This window comes from Aspergillus pseudonomiae, assembly GCF_009193645.1.
Source record: "Aspergillus pseudonomiae strain CBS 119388 unplaced genomic scaffold BDV37scaffold_15, whole genome shotgun sequence".
Taxonomy (NCBI): Eukaryota; Fungi; Ascomycota; class Eurotiomycetes; order Eurotiales; family Aspergillaceae; genus Aspergillus; species Aspergillus pseudonomiae.
The window spans coordinates 187,767-204,478 of NW_022476007.1; the positions used below are offsets into that span (position 1 = coordinate 187,767).

The window sequence follows — 16,712 nt, forward strand, 5'->3', positions numbered from 1 at the left end:
CCTCTCCACCCGGTCTAAGACAGACTACCCTAGTTGGACACCAAGCTTGTCTCTACTGAGTGACGATCAGAGGGATCGTGAGTAGTCAGGATGCTTAAGATAGTAACGATCTGGAGCGCTAGTCGTCCCCAGATCCCCGCTTTGATTGATAAAGTGTTTATTCCCCGCACCCCAGGGTGCCACATATGCTAGATGCATTCGCTGTTGTGTGCACTGGTAGCTTCCTCTTCTTCTTCTTAGAAAGGCACCGGAGTGCGTTTCGCAATTGCTGATCCTCCATGGCTATCGGTGAGTCGGACAGGCCCTTTGACAGCTCCAGTGCCTGGAGAGAGTCTATCGATTCCGACTCCCCGGGCAAGGAGAAACAGCGTGCAGGAGAACCATCAGGGCCTCGTGGTGGCAGTGGTGTTGGAGCCAGGTCCACAGAACCGAGATATAATAAGCCCAGAGGCTTTTGGCCGCGTATCCTGAAGCACATCAAGCGGTATTGGCTGTGTTATGGCCTCCTGGGCATCATATTTCTGGCAATCTTCTTGCCCGTGTTGTATGATCGTTGCCTTTCTGTGGATTCTTTCGTTGTTGACAAGATGAAACATTGCTAAGTCTGGGCTTAGTTTCCTGGTAATCATACCCGCAATCGCACAGAGGCTAGTCAACGATGCTAGCATTCCAATCCACTCTGTAGCTATCATGCAACCAACCCCTGATAGCTTAATGTTTTCGCTGTCTGCATCTCTAAATGTTCCCCTCGGGCTGAGTGTGCGGATAGATCCACTTAACTTGAGTCTATTCAATCGAGATGTGAAGCCGAGAAAACCATACGTGACGGCTCCACTCAATGGACTTCGCCTGAAAGGCAAATCCGACATCACGATTACCAACCAGACGACCAAGATCCTGGACGAGGAGCAGTTCACTAAGTTTTTGAGCAATGCGGTTTACTCGAAGAGGTTTATCTTATCGGCTTACGGTAAGACGACAGCCCACCTGGGAAAGATCAAAGTTTCCCTCACCCTGGATAAAGATATAGGACTAGATGGTAAGTGCTGCTGTTGCACCGCAGTTGATCGACCCAGTACCATTGACCTCCGGTGTTGCAGGACTCGATATGTTGAACGGGTTCTCTATTGATGCCGCCAGACTGGCCCTCCCACCAGAGGATGACGGTTCCAACCTGGTTGGGAAAGCAACACTGCCAAATTACTCTGTCGTGACATTTGCTCTGGTAAGCTAGATCATCGGTCTACGGGAACTCAGTAACTGACTTTTCGCACAGGGGAATGTCACTCTCAATCTTAAGGTCGATGACATGATTCTAGGAAACGGTACTATCAACAATGTACTGCTGAAGCCTGGAAACAACTCAGTTCCGTTGCGTGGAGTGGTGGATATCCCAAATGCGATCAGGAATATCGGGCCTATTTTAGCTGCAGAGACAGAGGCTCTGAGCCAGGGAAATGTGATGATCTCAGCATCCGGGAATTCGACTATCTACGACGGGGAGCATATATCGTACTATGAGAAGGTGTTGAATAACCTGACCATCAGCGCAAACGTGCCCATTCTCAAGGTGCTGTTTGGTTCCATCTCCGGATTGGTGTCATCGAATCCCGACGTGATGCAGAATGTGACCGACGCGTTGCGGCAGGCGAACTTGTCGTCCAGCCAAGATATGTGACTAGTGATGATGAATGAATAATGACATAGTGTTAATGACACAAGATGAGCATGGAACTTTTGCCGCGGTAGTATAACAACGGGCGTAAATCAACCATAAGGGCAAAGCGAAGAAGTCCTAGCCCTAGCTAGTGTCCCAGCGGCCGCCAATCTCGAGCCTCGTGGAAGTAAGCTAGCGACAACTACCACCAACCACAAGCGCAAGTGGCTTGAGAGACAGTCTGAGACAGGCGTACTTGTCTCATTTCCCCGCAATCCCAAGGAATCCTCAACATCGCTTCCCTAGTTCCCCGCATTTTAAATGAGCTCTCCACTCTATAGACTTTCGGTCCGCGGCAGTAGGACCGGCAGCGTGAAAGAGAGAACCTTGACATATGTAGAAAGCGAAAAAAAAAAAAGCCATCAGCCCCTCTCACACGCGCTGTTGTGATACTCGGCCGCGGTCACAGAGCGAGAGGGTCCAGTCGGACCCTTATACCGTCTAGCATTATCATGGGACCCCGCACGAGAATACGGCAGCGCTGTTTGTGGTCAACCTAGGCGAGGGCAGGGCTTGTCCGAAAGGAATTTTCTTACCGCCACGATGTGCAACGAGGAAAGGCTCGTTTCGACAGGGTAGCAACCAGCAGACTACGGTGCGATGGCGCACCTGGTCCTCGGTAATCACTGGCAGTGATGGAATACTAATAAGAGTCATCGGCTCCTGCTTGCATCCAGAGTGTCCGTGGCACCCATCCACATCAGTCAGAGTCCGCAACCCTACACAGGATGAGGGCTATTTCTCTACTGTCCCCAGTGCTGCTAGCTGCCCTCGCAGTCGCAGCTTCAGAATCAGACCACAATGCAACCGAGGGATCGACTGCGGTGAGCGTAGCCAACGTCCTAGCTACTAGCATAGCGCAGGAATCGGCTGCAACAGGTGACAGCAGCAACAGTGCGACACAGGAGCAGGGTGCGGTGAGCGCAGCCAACATCGCGCCTGTCAGCGCAGCGCAGGAACCAGCTGTGACAAGCGACCGCGGTAACAGTGCACAATCCACAGTAGCAGAAACTGAACAAAATACTGATGGATTCAACATTCCAGGTCCGACGAATCTTCCCTTATCTGTGGGTGATATTCCTATCCCGACCGTTTCACTTCCTGTCACTGTCAAGGTTCCCACACCCTCGATAGCCACCGAAGAGATTACAGTATCAAAAACCACAGTATCAAAAAGCACAGTAACTGAAAAGGCAACGGAGTCGACGCCCAGACCGTCTGCGAGCAACCCGGGTCTTGACTCCATTGAAGACCTCCTAGCAGGTGTGCTGGGTGGCGACGGACTCTCAGAGATCGAGGAGGGCCTCAAGAATGTTCTGAGCCTATTTACGCCATCGTTTGTCAGGGATGCCACTTCTCTGGTTAGCCAGGCCTCTGGGTTCTTTGACCAGGATACGATGCAAGATACGAAGGCCATGATCAGCACCTTGGGCAGTATCAAACCATTGCTCTCATCGCTCTCACAGAGCAATAGTAGTGAAGTTAGTGTTCAGGGGCTGACATCGCTGTTTGGTAATGGGTCAATTTTCAAAGACATCGACAATATCCTGAAGAGCATCGCTGCTCTACCGGCCATAATTAAGGAGATCCTCGATATACTAACGAGCGATGAAGTCCGGGAATTCCTGCAAGCGTTCCCGGAAATCCTGGATAAGCTCTTGCCGATCCTGAACCCGGAGCTAATCAAGGCTCTGGAGTCGTTGATCACGGAGAACCTGACACCAGAGCTGGTGAATGACTTGTCATCAACTCTGTCTGCCCTACGTCCGCTACTCCATGATATTCAACCTATCCTGGCGAACCAGACCATGGAGCCACTCCTGAATCTTGTGAAGACCATCATCTCACCCACGTTCATTAATGAGATCGAAGAGGTGCTGAAGGCTTTGCCGCCACTCATCAAGGACATCTTGCCTCTCCTTGGGTCTGATATTATCACCCCACTGGTGAACCTTCTCAAAGAGATCCTCACTCCTGAGTTCATCAAACAGATCTCGTCCCTGCTTAGCGACCTTCCTGAGCTATTCAATACTCTTGTGCCGTTGATCAAACCCATACAGGAACTTATTACGGAGATCGTGACACCAGAATTTATCAAGGAGATCGGGTCATTAATTAAGGCTGTGCCACCGATCATTAAGGAGCTTATACCTCTCCTTGAGCCTCTCGGCAATCTGATCAAGGAAGTCCTGACGCCAGAGTTTGTGAATGACATCAAATCACTAATCCAGGCAGTGCCAGGCCTTTTGGACACGATTCTACCGCTGGTGCCCAAGGTTGAGGAGCTACTCAACAAGGTTCTAACACCCGAGCTCCTGAATGCGCTCGAAGCGCTTCTTGACGCCGCACCCGAATTGTTAAACAGTCTGCTACCGCTTGTGCCGGACTTGATAAACCTGATTAAGAAGATTCTGACACCGGAGCTCATAAAGACCCTTGAATCGGTCTTGGATGCGGTGCCAGGGCTCTTAAATAGTTTGCTACCGCTGGTGCCAGAGTTGGTCAACCTGGTCCAGAAGGTTCTGACACCGGAGCTCATTCAGGCGCTTGAGTCGCTTCTCGATGCCGTACCAGGGTTATTGAATACTCTATTACCGCTCGTGCCAAAGCTTGGGGATCTTCTTAAGAAGATTCTGACACCGGAGCTTCTGAATGCGCTTGAATCAGTTATTGATGCTGTACCAGGGCTCCTAAATAAAATATTACCGCTTGTACCAGAGTTGGTGAACCTGGTCCAGAAGGTTCTCACACCGGAGCTCATGAAGACACTTGAGTCGCTTCTCGATGCCGTACCAGGGTTATTGAATACCCTGCTACCGCTCCTGCCAACGCTTGAGGACTTACTTAAGAAAGTTTTAACGCCGGAGCTTTTGAACGCGATTGAATCAGTTATTGATGCTGTACCAGGCCTGCTAAATAAATTACTACCGCTCGTGCCGGACTTGATGGACCTGCTCAATAAGGTTCTCTCACCGGAGCTTCTGCAGGTCGTTGGCTCGCTTCTCGACGCAGTTCCCGGATTATTGAATAGTCTATTACCTCTGTTGCCTACGCTGGAGGAGATGCTGAAGCAGATCTTGACTCCCGAGTTATTAGCGGCCGTCCAATCGCTCCTTGCGAAGGTCCCTGGCATTATCAACGCGATACTGCCATTGATACCATCGCTTGAGGACATGATCGTCAACATTCTCACACCGGAATTCATCAGCGTGATTCAGAAGATTTTGGCGGCAGTTCCTGGATTACTCAACGCCGTTCTACCCCTTCTTCCACCCCTTGAAGAGCTTATTCCGAAGATCCTAACCCCCGACTTCATTGCTTCCATCGAGTCAGTGCTCGCTGCTCTCCCGTCGATAATACAGGACATACTGCCTTTGCTACAGGGCGATATAATCAAGTCGCTAGTACAGATTGTGACTGACATCCTCACTCCTGAGTTCATCAACGACATCAGCGGTATTGCAGGCCTGATCCCGCCATTGGTGCACGACCTGGTTCCAATCTTCAACAAAGAGCTCATGACGGCAATCGTGAATTTGCTGGCGAGCGTTGTAACCCCAACGTTCATCAACGATCTTACCGCGCTGATCAACGCAATCATCCCAGTGGTGAAGGACATCATTCCCATCATTGGAAGCGATGTTGTGAAGGATCTGGTTGCAGGACTGCCAGATATTATCAACGGTTTATTGCCAATTCTGAATATCGACATTATCCTGGGGATCGAAAGGGCTCTTGCTGGGCTTGTCACTAAGCAATTTGTCACCGATGTCGGCGTCATACTGGCAGCGGTGCCACCACTGCTGCACAGCTTGGTCCCCATTTTTGGCACAGAGCTTCTTGGGCCCGTGGAGAATGTCTTGTCCACATTGTTGACACGAGATTTCCTGGAAGACGTTGGAGGGCTGGTTGACACGGTGCCACCCCTTCTCAACGAAACGATGCCGTTGTTCCACCAAGACATTATCGTTCCAGGAGAAAATGTTCTTAAGGAACTCATTACCCCCGCGTTTATGAATGACATTGGGTCTGTGCTCAATGAAACCCCTGCCATTGTCGAGAGCTTGATTGCCGTCGTTGGCAGTGATGCAGTGAGCTCGCTGCTAGACGCTGTGCCGAAGGTTCTGAATAGCCTTTTGCCACTTCTGAATGGAGAGCTCATATCGAACATCGTGAACGATCTGACTAGTCTTCTAACTACCGACTTCATGAATGATATTGGCACAATTCTCGGTTCAATACCGGGTCTTGTACACTCCATCCTACCAATCTTCACAGGAGATACACTCACAGACCTGGTTCAAAGCCTCGTCCCATTGATCAAGGCAGTCGTAGCTGTATGTTTTCCCCTACGGCCTTCTACGAAGAATCGTTGCTAATTTGTGCCTTGTAGTTGCTGCCGCTGCTGACCAATATTTTGGCATCTGTATGAGCTGGGATTTGTGGAGGAGAGTTTTCGGACTATGGCGATACTAACGCAACATTTTTGGCGTGTTTCTGGAAGATATATATATGGAGATCTCGGAGTGTAGTGTAGCGATCTGGCAAAGACGAGTGTTAACCTGGAGGACGTGTCTGCTGATCATTGCTCAGCGGCTCGCATCATATGGACACTGTATCTAATTTTCTGATTAATAATATCATGATTGATGTTCTCTATGGGCACCATTTTGTCTCTCCAAATTACGTGGAGTCCGCTTGAAGGTCCCCAAACGTGGAGGTCATATACAAAACTTGGCTTCGCATTCTGGTGGTAAAGACGTCCTATATATGTCACTCCAGCCTCTCATTGCGATAAGGTTCCAAGAGCTGATACAAGATTCCAAGACCGATCGATCTATATAGATAGAGAAAAAAAAAAAAAACATACAACAGGAGGGATTCGCTGATAGTTACCTACCTAACTACTAACCTCCCGGTGTGTGGCTTCAACGCGGCTAGAAGTTGGGTAAATATTGCCCGAGTAAACTAATAGATAAGCCACTTTAACGTAGGCTTCTTGATGGCCTATCCCGCCCAGGCCAAACCCCGGCCCAAGCCCACGGTGGGTTGGGCTTTGGGCCCGAGTCTAGGGCCTATAAGAGACCTTGGGCCTAGTATAGAAATCTATAATAGATCTATATTGTTACCAACCTCCCTACCGCTCACCTTAACGTCTTCCGCTCTACTTCTTTAAGCGTCTTTAACCTCCCTACCGCTTATCTCAACGTCTTCCGCTTTACTTCTTTGAATATCTTAAACTTCTTTACTACTTATCTCGATATCTTCCACTCTACTTTTTTAAGTATTTTTAATATCTCTACTACTTATCTTAATATCTTCCACTCTATTTCTTTAAATATCTTTAATCTCTTTATCGCTTATCTTGATATCCTTCGCTTTATTTTTTCAAAATATCAAAATAAGTGCTATATATCTTAGATAAGTGCTTAACTACTAATATCTATATTTAGAAATAGCCTTAATCTTGAGCTATTAATATATATAACGTAGATATATATTTTAATATAAATAGTAGCTAAACACGCTACGTACTACGTTATTTTCTATATAAATATTAGGATTAAATATATTATATTCCCGTATTAATTTACTATACCAAGATAAAACTAATTATAAAAATAATATATACCTGATATATTACACTGAAAGGCCATATCGCACGCAAAATACACAACCTGATCTACATGGCGGTGGCTCTCTATTTGTTCATTATATAGACATACCGAGCGGTCTCCTCGCGTAACAAGACTCCATTTTAGTTATATATTGATGTCGTTCTAGGAACTGTACAACGTCTTCCATGGAGGGACGACTCTATCCCCTCCGCGAGATTAAACAATTTCGACTAAAGCACTGAACCTTTTCTAACACGTCTGGAGCGAGGAAGGGGAATACGCTGAATAACTAGCTAGGGGTGACAGGCCGCAGGTGGTTATTTAAACGCAGTAAACGTTACTGTCGTCCTTTTATTTTTTTGTGAGGTGGTTATCCTGAGGCGCTCTTCGGTAATGAATAGGTGGGGACTATACGGGTTCCATAGTTTATAATAAGGCTGGACGCGCTTGATCATTCTCGTCCGTTGTGATGATGGAAGTCCGATTAAGCCAGCGATTAGTAGGTTAAGCGTTACAAGTCTACGGTATTTAATGCGGCATTGAATCTGCAGTTTTTAAGGAATTTTTTATTACTAGTCGGTTGTGCTTTACTATCTACGCAACGAGCGATGTTTGTGACGGGGTAAGGCTGGGCATTAAGTGCTGGATCCACTGCAACTTTAATAGGCTGTAGATTCGTAGCTACGCGTACGTAGCGTCTCGCTGTGTCACGTCTTATATGCGGTTTACCAGGGTGATCAAGGTAAATGTATGGTTCTGTAAAATGGCAGCCTCGTCAATCCACCGCTATGCGCACGTTTGCTGTGTCGGTGATAGGTTTGGAGGGACTGTCAAGACTTATTTTAAATGTAGTGGCTGTAGGGACGTAGAGTTGACAGTTCTAGCCATATTAGCAATGCTCGCCAATAGTATCCGAAAGATGCCTTGGGAACAAGAGTCTTCATGTTACAGCCTTTCTTTTACCAACTAGCACTTACATGAGAGAAGTCAATCAGTACTTATTGTAGGATTTAATCTAGTATATAGAGCTGCTATTATATGATTACAGGCCCGCTGGTGAAGAATTGCATAGAAGAAAGCTCTGCATTATTCGTTTATTCTAGACCTAGTCTAATCTCCGCCGGCACCATCTCCTGCAGATGTGGACTGCTCTGTGCTAAGCGGGCTTTTGAACCGATCAAGATACACCATCCGAGTATGTTCAGAGCGCGAGTAGCCTGGGCATACTTTGGATGGTTCTGTATCTAAATATGGTATACGATGGAATACGATAGGGCGACAAAACGGCCGGGCAAAAAGTCGCGAAGAACGACCGGGCAAATGCCGTAAATGGCAATCCCGTATCATCCGACACTATTGACCGACATACTACCATTATGAAGTACTGTTACTGGATTGCAGTATTGCAGTATAGTGGCCCTTACAGGGAGCCACGGGCTAACTTCCGTACCTCCGTAGACTGGTCCTCTACTACATGCTCTACATCAGGTCCCTCAGTTGGCTAACTCAGCTCGTTTTGGTTGGACCCATTGCTGACTAGACGACGAGTGGGGGTCAATGATCACGTGTATCTGGCAGGATCTCGAACCTCGAGATGCTCAGTAAACGTACAAAAATTCGTGTTGTTTTGATGGTATGACGCGTTTTCACGTGGCTATATGTGTTACTTACCCATGTAGTATATTTTTTTTCACCAACAGGCAGAGGTTGTCGGAGAATAAAGACGTAGGAGTTAAGCAGATCAAACTTGAACGTTCGTTCAAAGAGAGAGATATATATATAATTGTTCACTGTCATGTATTGTCTACATGGTCAATCGAAATTCGAGTCCGGGAATAGTGTCCAAGATTCAATCCGGTAGGAGTAAACTTCATTTTGTAATTGCTATTCATGCTATTTTTCTGGATATCAAGAATCAAGATACATGGGATACTCAGTACTTGAGCCACTTCAATACCCTGGAGCTCGGTTCGAGCCGAACAATGGTGCATATGTTGAACCCCGGATAAACCGCCAGTTGAACCCCGGTCAATCCACTTCTCACCGCCCCAGTATCTACAGTCGTGGGTAAGCTGGATCCTGAATCTTTGTATGCAGGATGAAGTTGTACAAGCAAATAGAGTTATATAGTAATCTCTATTTTCCCACACTGTAAGCTACGTTTGTCGGGAAGCTATTGCATACAGTATTGGTACGCACCATTGTATCCACTGACCCGGTCGTCTAGCCAATTGGATACTTGATGCCAACCCTTCTTTCGCGACTTGCGTCACAGCGACCGCCATCAGCAAAACAGCGCCTAACAAGATACTGGCTCTTCAATATTCAAGCATATTCGAGTGTATTTAACTACCTTAGCCAACTCAGTATCATATATATGAAGAGCGAATTTGATGATACCCTCAGATTCATTGTGCTCATGGCACAGGTGCGATGGGAGGGTGGGACTGGGTCCTTATTCTTGTCTGGGAGTGATAATCGGTTGACAAGGTCGTGTACATCATGGGGCTTAGACGATAAAATGTGGTTTTAATTCCTGAAGCTTTCCCCTGCTAGATTAGTATGAAGAAGATGTCTCCCGCTGTGTCTCGTTGGGTGCGCCAAGATCTCGCGAAGATTTCGCTATGGCCTGTGTGTTGTCGCATTGCTCGGAGGTTGGCTTATAGGCTGTTTGGTAAATTGGTGCGTTGAATAATTGCTTCGATTGGACTTTCTTATCACTGTGCGGTGGTTTTTTTGTATCTAACTACCACGATCGCAGCGGCGGCTAGATGTTGGGTATCTATAGAAAAACAATTATAGTTGTTACACTTCTCGCGGTAAATATTCTTGTAGTAGCGTTGTGAACCTACGTATAGTATAAGATGCAGCGACGAGTAGGGATGCTGGCGGTCGTCTATATGGCTCTGTTGTGGGCTAGTCCAAATTTTGGTCTTCTCGCGGAGACTTTCAGTGTCAAGCGCAAGCCTGTCTTTTGGCTGCATCGGTGGGCTGGTCGGTTTTGTATGCTGTATTCTATTCTTCACGCTTCAACTACTATGGCTCTCACTAGCCACCGAGCTCACTCACTTATATATATATACTACATACCGCTGCTGGTACAGGAACTCCCTGTATACAGGACGCACATGAGGTGCTAGGCCATTATTACAATCTCTTTGATTGTACCATTTTCGCTACATGTCGTGCTTCGACGGCACCCTCAGTTTGTTTTGAAATCCATTACCTCCTGGTACTAACCTGTGCATTGCGCTGGCTCTCCATCTTCGGGAATCATGATCGGCTTGTTTCTGTACCTTGTTGGCGTTGTTGGCCTGTGGTGTCTGTCCAGTGGGGTGCCTTGCCTCCTGTTGCCATTGTGGAAGAAGCGTTGGGGTACCACTGACCAAGATCTGCTCAGACAGCAGGGAAAAACGAAGTGGTTGTACGACCATGAGGGTTTTCTTGTCCTTACTCACCTGTTGGCCTGTTTCTTCACCTCACATGCAACCAGTCAACAACATCAAGGATTAGCTAAGGTCTGTCCTGTTGCCTTGTCGTACTCTATCACGACGAAGTTAACCTCTACTGTTCGAGGGGGCCCCTTGGATAACGGATAGCGAAGACTTTGGTCCCTGGGTCTTGCCATTGACCGGAGATCTGGAAAGACCGGGTTGGGCTGGCAGCACCGAAATAACAAAGAATCGCCGACAACCGATTGCCAAAAAGTATATTATCAACCCGTACATTAGCGTGCACGATACCAAGGCTGTGGAGGTGGCACAGGCATCAACGAGGATGTAGTCTCTTTTTGGTTCGTTCATTTTTCAATAAATTGAAACGAAATAGTGTGTCCGAAGCATAATGCCAAAGGTCGCTTCGAGAGGCATCAGTGCTAAGTGGTGCGAAAATTCGACAAGTCCTGAGAACAATTTGGTCGCTAAAATTGTAATTTGGCTAGAAGCCCTGACACCCAAGGCATCCAGATCATGCTGAGTTTGTGAACGCACAGTGTAGGTTTCAAAAGTTACAGGGGTGTTTGGGATGTTAAAAGGGATACTGGACTCAAGACGGTTCGAATTCTTGTTTGCAAAAGAGAGCTTCTTCTATGAAAGGGTAGCTTATGCTAGAGAAAATGCCAAACGACTGTAATGAGAAGTGTAAGAGCAATTGTTGTGGCACGAAAACCGATTAACTATGTAAGAAAACATGTCAGATTGTCGAAAGAACAGGATGCCAGTTAAAGCAGCAGCATGCAACTTCGTCACATAATCCATATCTCAGAAGACCCCGCCAGACAGACCTCCAGTACTTCCATTGACTTTCGCGGTTGAGGCCAATACCCGAAGCTTTTCTTATACTCCCTTAAGAGTCGAATAACGTGGAAAAAAGGCCATTTTGTATCCATTATAGAGTTGACGCATTCGACTGCGTGACCCGCTCGCTTAGCGAATACGTTAACAAGGATTATAGTTAGAAACTCATTAACTTGATATAGAAGAGCTGTATAACTACCCCTAATTTTGTTTAAACCTAAAGCTCAACAGAGGACTAGTTATAACCTAAAACCAATAAACCGAGGTATAGTTCCAACATTTGGCATTGAGCTAGACGATTCTTCTATAAAGTAGTTTCTAGTGCCTTCTATGACTATTGCAAGTACTGAAATCGATCACTGAGATCACTACAAAACAAGGTACTACGCTTCTAGTACCGAATTCTTGGTAAAAGCGATAATCTCTAAAGAGGACTGGTCATGTTTGACTAACTTCGTTGATTGTAATAACATAAGAATGAGAAGGAGAACAATCAAGGAGACGATAGTAGGGCGGTGACCGGGGCGGTCCACTTTATGCTTGACAGTACCATCTGTTCTGACGGATAATCGACAAGCGCGCTTAAGCAGCCTGGATACAATAGGCATATTAGGAGTCCACTGGCGCAGAGGGTGTTTCAGTAACAAAGAATTGAATTATCCCTTCGCTAGATCATCGTGTCGTTATATCGTCCAGAGTATGCATTTACTGTGCGGCATTTAGATAAGTCCAGGATGGTTGGTAGTTTATTCTATAGCTATGGTATAATCCATATCACTATATACAGTGCCTAGATCGAGGCGGTAAATTGGAGTGGAGTATTCTCCCGCAGAAAGTTAACGTCCCCTACCCCCCGGAGCGCAAAGTCAAAGAAATCCCGGAGATTTTCACCCACAACTAGGAGAGTTTGCAACGGATTGCTGGTCGCAAGACTCCCGTGAAAGTTTTGTGCGATCCCTAACTCAGGTGCCTGGGAAGCCAGGATTGCAATGTCGCTGAAATCATTATGAGCTGCACTCTTAATGGCAATCGCTCGCTTCCAACCGCGGATGCGCGGCCAAACTGACTGCAGGGTGCTGTAATTTCCCAAATGCGCAGTGGCTAGCTGAAAAAGGAACGGGCTGGAAACCCTGTTGTAAGCACTGGACCGTAAAGTGGTCCATCAAGGGAACATCCAGCCTGAACCACTGATGGATCTTGCATCGCCAGAGCTGTTGCTGCTCCCCCGAGTGAATGCCCAAACATGCCGACCGTTATCCCTCGCACATTTTGGCTTCTTGTTGCCTCCTCAAACCCCGGAATCCAGGTTGCCATCTTCTGGGGAGTGAATTGCTTGACAATGGAGTGAATCGATTTTGCACGTCAGACAGTTTCATCTGCGGATCCACTAGAGCTTGCATCGCTCGGTGAACTCCCTAAAGGATGTTCCACTCCGATGACAATATAGCCCCAACTGGCCAGCGCTTCCTGAAACACCGTGTACAGGCCCTCTGGTGATCCCAGACCCGGCGAGAAAACGATCACCGGGAGAGACCTGTGGGGAGAAAGGAACGGGCACACTATATCAGCCATCTGTGAACGAGTTAGTTCGTACCCAATCAAAGGCGCCTTCCGGCAGTGTATAGGTTTGCTCGAGTTGTCGTGCTGTTTCTGATGGGATATACAAGGCTCGTGTTACTGTATTCGCGTGCAAGGTGGGATACCGAAAATGTAGTATGACATGCTCAGGGATTTCTTTACCTGCCTCATCGTCGACCTCTATTCTTGCAGAACCGACTGCAAATGGTCCCGGGGGGGTTGGCAAGGTCAGAGACATATTGGCAACCTCAGTGGAGGCAGGAGGGAGAGGGAGTAGCAGAGCTAGAAGACCGGGCCACCAGAGAATAGATTGGATTCTCGAAGCTAGGAGCCGCATTCCTGACTCGACTTAAATGAATTCTGTGTGTGTTTAGGAGTTGAAGCGGCAAGGGAGTAGGAATCGTGCACGGTCTGTAGTGAGCCCGGTGCTATTTGAACTCCATAGCCCCTGGGGAGCAATGATAAATCGAGAAGAGCAAACATCTCCCAGGGGCCCGCAAAAAAGGGTGGCGTTTATACAACATTCCGATCCTGGAAGCAAGGGATGTGACCGCTTTCACAGATTCTCTATACAGAGAGGACCAGTATTTCAATAATTCACGTTCACGGGCCACTCTATCCCGCGTCGCTGCAGTCTTCCAGGGATAGTTTTCTTTCTCTCTCTCATAAAAGAAAATTCCCTCCTTCCACCCTGTTTGTTTGATGGAGATGAATTGACTTACTAAGTAACAAAAATGGTGGTAGTTATGGAAAGTGGTTAAAATAGCCACTGAGCCGATGCCTGCTTGCCGTTTTAGGACTAGTGCGAGGCTCATGACTGAAGCGCTGGCTAGACCGCGTCTCGGGTCATCCATCTCTAATTCCTCACTGGCTTGCTTCATTTTCGTGGCCTCGACATTGACATTTCTGGTACTTGGGATATGTAGAACTGTGGACTGCTTCTCAAATTATCCTAAACGATCATCGAAACCCCGGCTAAAGCACCAAAGCAAGCACCCTCGGAGTTGAGGTACGCCGGCGCAAAAAGGAGATACATACCAGGGACTTGTGACAGGAAATTTTATACCTTATGATCGAGTCGACACTAAAGCATATTCTGTATTGATAGCTCCGACGCAAAGGTTTCGAGGACATGCTGGACTCCTTCGCATACTACCCCACTGTCGGCTGGATAGCCAGGGTCAAGTCGCGGACAGGGTGCTGGATCTGCAAGTATCGCGGTACCCCGTCCTTTTATGAACGCATATTAAATACCGCTGATGGCTGATGGTTTTTTGATTGGTCCCATGGCAGGATCCGCAAAGTCAAGTGTGATGAAGCGAAACCGTACTGTAGACGTTGCCAGAGCACCGGTCGGAAATGCTTATACAAACTGAACGGGGGAAGTGAGCGCGTCGCAGAATCACCGATGCCGTCAATAAGGCACACGCAGCCATCTTCAGACCTGATCACTCATGCGTTGCGTGAGAGAAGGGCCTTTGAGTATTACTGCCATCAGGCGGGACCGGCGATAGCGGGCGGCTTTGGCAACCAGTTCTGGATGAGTGTCGTCCTCAAGGCCTGCCGATCGGAGCCAGCGGTTTGGGACGGGATTAATACCATCGGGTTGCTGTATGAAAATCTAGACCCATTTCTCGGACCTCCCATGGTCGTCGAAGCCTGGCCATCCGTTAACATACCCAAGGAAGCCTTGGCCTGGTACTCGCGCTCGGTAGAAAACACTCGATCCAGAATCGCACAAAACAAGGCCAATATAGATGTGGCGCTTATCACATGTGTACTATATATCTGTGCTGAGATGCTCCAGGGTGATATGGCAAAAGCCATTCGACTATATGAGCAAGCTGTGCAGCTGATTCTAACTTGGCGGCGACAGGCTTCCATGACGTCACGAACCGTATTCATGGTAGAGGACATATTGCCGCTGCTTGTTCGTCTAGGTGCAGTTGTTCTGATAATCGCTGGATGCTCACCAGAAGGGTTGCCTCAGCTTCTAGCTATATCTAGCAACAACTCCAAGTTCTCATCCCTGGAAGACGCCCAGACAGCGCTCCTGAAGCTGACCATAGAGACCTTTGGCCTCAGGGATGTGGCCCTCCGACATGAGCGTCGTTCCAACGACCGCGTTGGGACCATGTTTGATTTGACCGTACAACAGCGGTCTTTGATGTATCGACTAGGAGAGTGGGACAGTGCTTTCGCCTATCTCACAAGTGCGGAAGGACAGCCGTTTACTGACTTCCCATATCGAGGGGCAGTAGGAGTACTCCTGGCCTTTCGTGCTGTCACGTCTATCATTATTTGCACATGCCTTTCGCAGGAGGAGATAGTGTATGACAAGCATATAGATCAGTTTCGACTGATTGTCGAGCATGCAGCAGCTGCAATACATGCATCTGCGGCTCAGAATCACACGCAGCCGCAGTTTACGTTTGAACCAGATATCGGCCCGCCGTTGTTTTTCACGGCCGTGAGATGCCGAGACACAGCACTGCGATGGAAGGCGTTGACTCTACTTCGACAAGCACCAAAGGTTCAAAGCTTATTCAAGAGTATGTCGTGGGCGACACTTGCCGAAACAATCATCCGGCTCGAAGAAAATCATTCACCGAGAGTAAGAGAGGGGCCGTCATCTAACCTTACATGCACTTTGATTGCAGGAAAGGAAAGTCGTAGTGACCGTTTGCCCAGGGATGAAGATGGATATCTGGATAATCCGCAGGGAACCGTATCCAGCGCAAATGAGTCGGTTGAGGCCGGCGGCCATTGTTCGGATGAATTGTCGATAAACGGAAGTCACTGCATCCCGGAAGAGTATCGTGTGCATGAATTCGGCCTGTCTCAAGCAAATGGAACCGCACCTTTTGGCTTAGCCTCGCGAACGCCCAGCCCCTTTGTCCTAAGAGTCACACGCAATCAGCGTGATCCAGTTACTGGAAACTTTGAGCTGGTAGAATGCTTCCTGCCTATGAGTTACTAGCGTAATAAGTAAGCTGAAGTGTCGAATTACTTGCCGCGAACTGTATTGTATGTTTAACATGAACGGAAAAAAAGAGAAAAATGACCAATATCCTTTGGAGTACCTTATGAGCTCCATATGTGAAGTAGTCCTAGAAGCCAGGGCAGAGGCAAGGAACCGTCGTTCCAAATCAAAACATGAATCAAAGGTGCTGGACTGGTTCCAAGCGGCTCCCGCGTCATTTTTCGAACGACACGGAGCGTTAGGTCATTTCTTAACCCAATGTGTGAACAACCGAACGCAAATGACTGATACAGAGAATTTACACTAATAAATAGTGGTAGTTCTCATTCAATAATATACAGATTACACCTATTGGAAAGGAATCGGAAGTCTGCGGGCTCTCGTCGACCTGTCTCTACGCTTTACGGCATTAACCTGAAAAGTTATTGCTATTAGGCATTTGCGTATAGGGCTCAAATTCCCTAAACTGCTCGTACTTTTATCATGGTGATCTTGTCTAAACTCCGTGCAAGCCTCGATGC

General features: G+C 47.6%; 4 protein-coding genes across 4 annotated transcripts; 2 read left to right on the top strand and 2 right to left on the bottom strand.

Annotated features, from left to right (window-relative positions):
• Positions 1-275: 275 nt before the first annotated feature.
• Positions 276-6,149, top strand: BDV37DRAFT_291829 (uncharacterized protein; the record flags this gene model as incomplete). Its single annotated transcript, XM_032089039.1, has 11 exons — positions 276-544; positions 615-1,039; positions 1,077-1,225; positions 1,277-1,570; positions 2,581-4,971; positions 5,002-5,049; positions 5,080-5,744; positions 5,781-5,838; positions 5,875-5,962; positions 5,996-6,054; positions 6,111-6,149. The coding sequence occupies 11 exons, from the start codon at positions 279-281 to the stop codon at positions 6,147-6,149; spliced, it is 4,482 nt and encodes a 1,493-aa protein (XP_031943997.1).
• A 6,193-nt stretch (positions 6,150-12,342) lies between these two features.
• On the bottom strand, positions 12,343-13,328 carry BDV37DRAFT_242385 (PAF acetylhydrolase family protein). Its single transcript, XM_032081312.1, has one exon. It carries the CDS (start codon positions 13,200-13,202, stop codon positions 12,993-12,995), a length of 210 nt encoding a protein of 69 aa, XP_031943998.1. The 5' UTR covers positions 13,203-13,328; the 3' UTR covers positions 12,343-12,992.
• A 179-nt stretch (positions 13,329-13,507) lies between these two features.
• On the bottom strand, positions 13,508-14,352 carry BDV37DRAFT_52059 (uncharacterized protein). The gene has a single exon (XM_032090815.1). The coding sequence runs from the start codon at positions 14,087-14,089 to the stop codon at positions 13,637-13,639; it is 453 nt and encodes a 150-aa protein (XP_031943999.1). The 5' UTR covers positions 14,090-14,352; the 3' UTR covers positions 13,508-13,636.
• On the top strand, positions 14,353-16,661 carry BDV37DRAFT_52058 (uncharacterized protein). The gene has a single exon (XM_032090814.1). It carries the CDS (start codon positions 14,617-14,619, stop codon positions 16,186-16,188), a length of 1,572 nt encoding a protein of 523 aa, XP_031944000.1. The 5' UTR covers positions 14,353-14,616; the 3' UTR covers positions 16,189-16,661.
• Positions 16,662-16,712: the final 51 nt, after the last annotated feature.

Coding starts and splice junctions, on each gene's coding strand:
- BDV37DRAFT_242385 (XM_032081312.1), bottom strand. CDS start 13,202: ATGGCTGATATAGTGTGCCCGTTCCTTTCTCCCCACAGGTCTCTCCCG.
- BDV37DRAFT_52059 (XM_032090815.1), bottom strand. CDS start 14,089: ATGAAGCAAGCCAGTGAGGAATTAGAGATGGATGACCCGAGACGCGGT.
- BDV37DRAFT_52058 (XM_032090814.1), top strand. CDS start 14,617: ATGCCGTCAATAAGGCACACGCAGCCATCTTCAGACCTGATCACTCAT.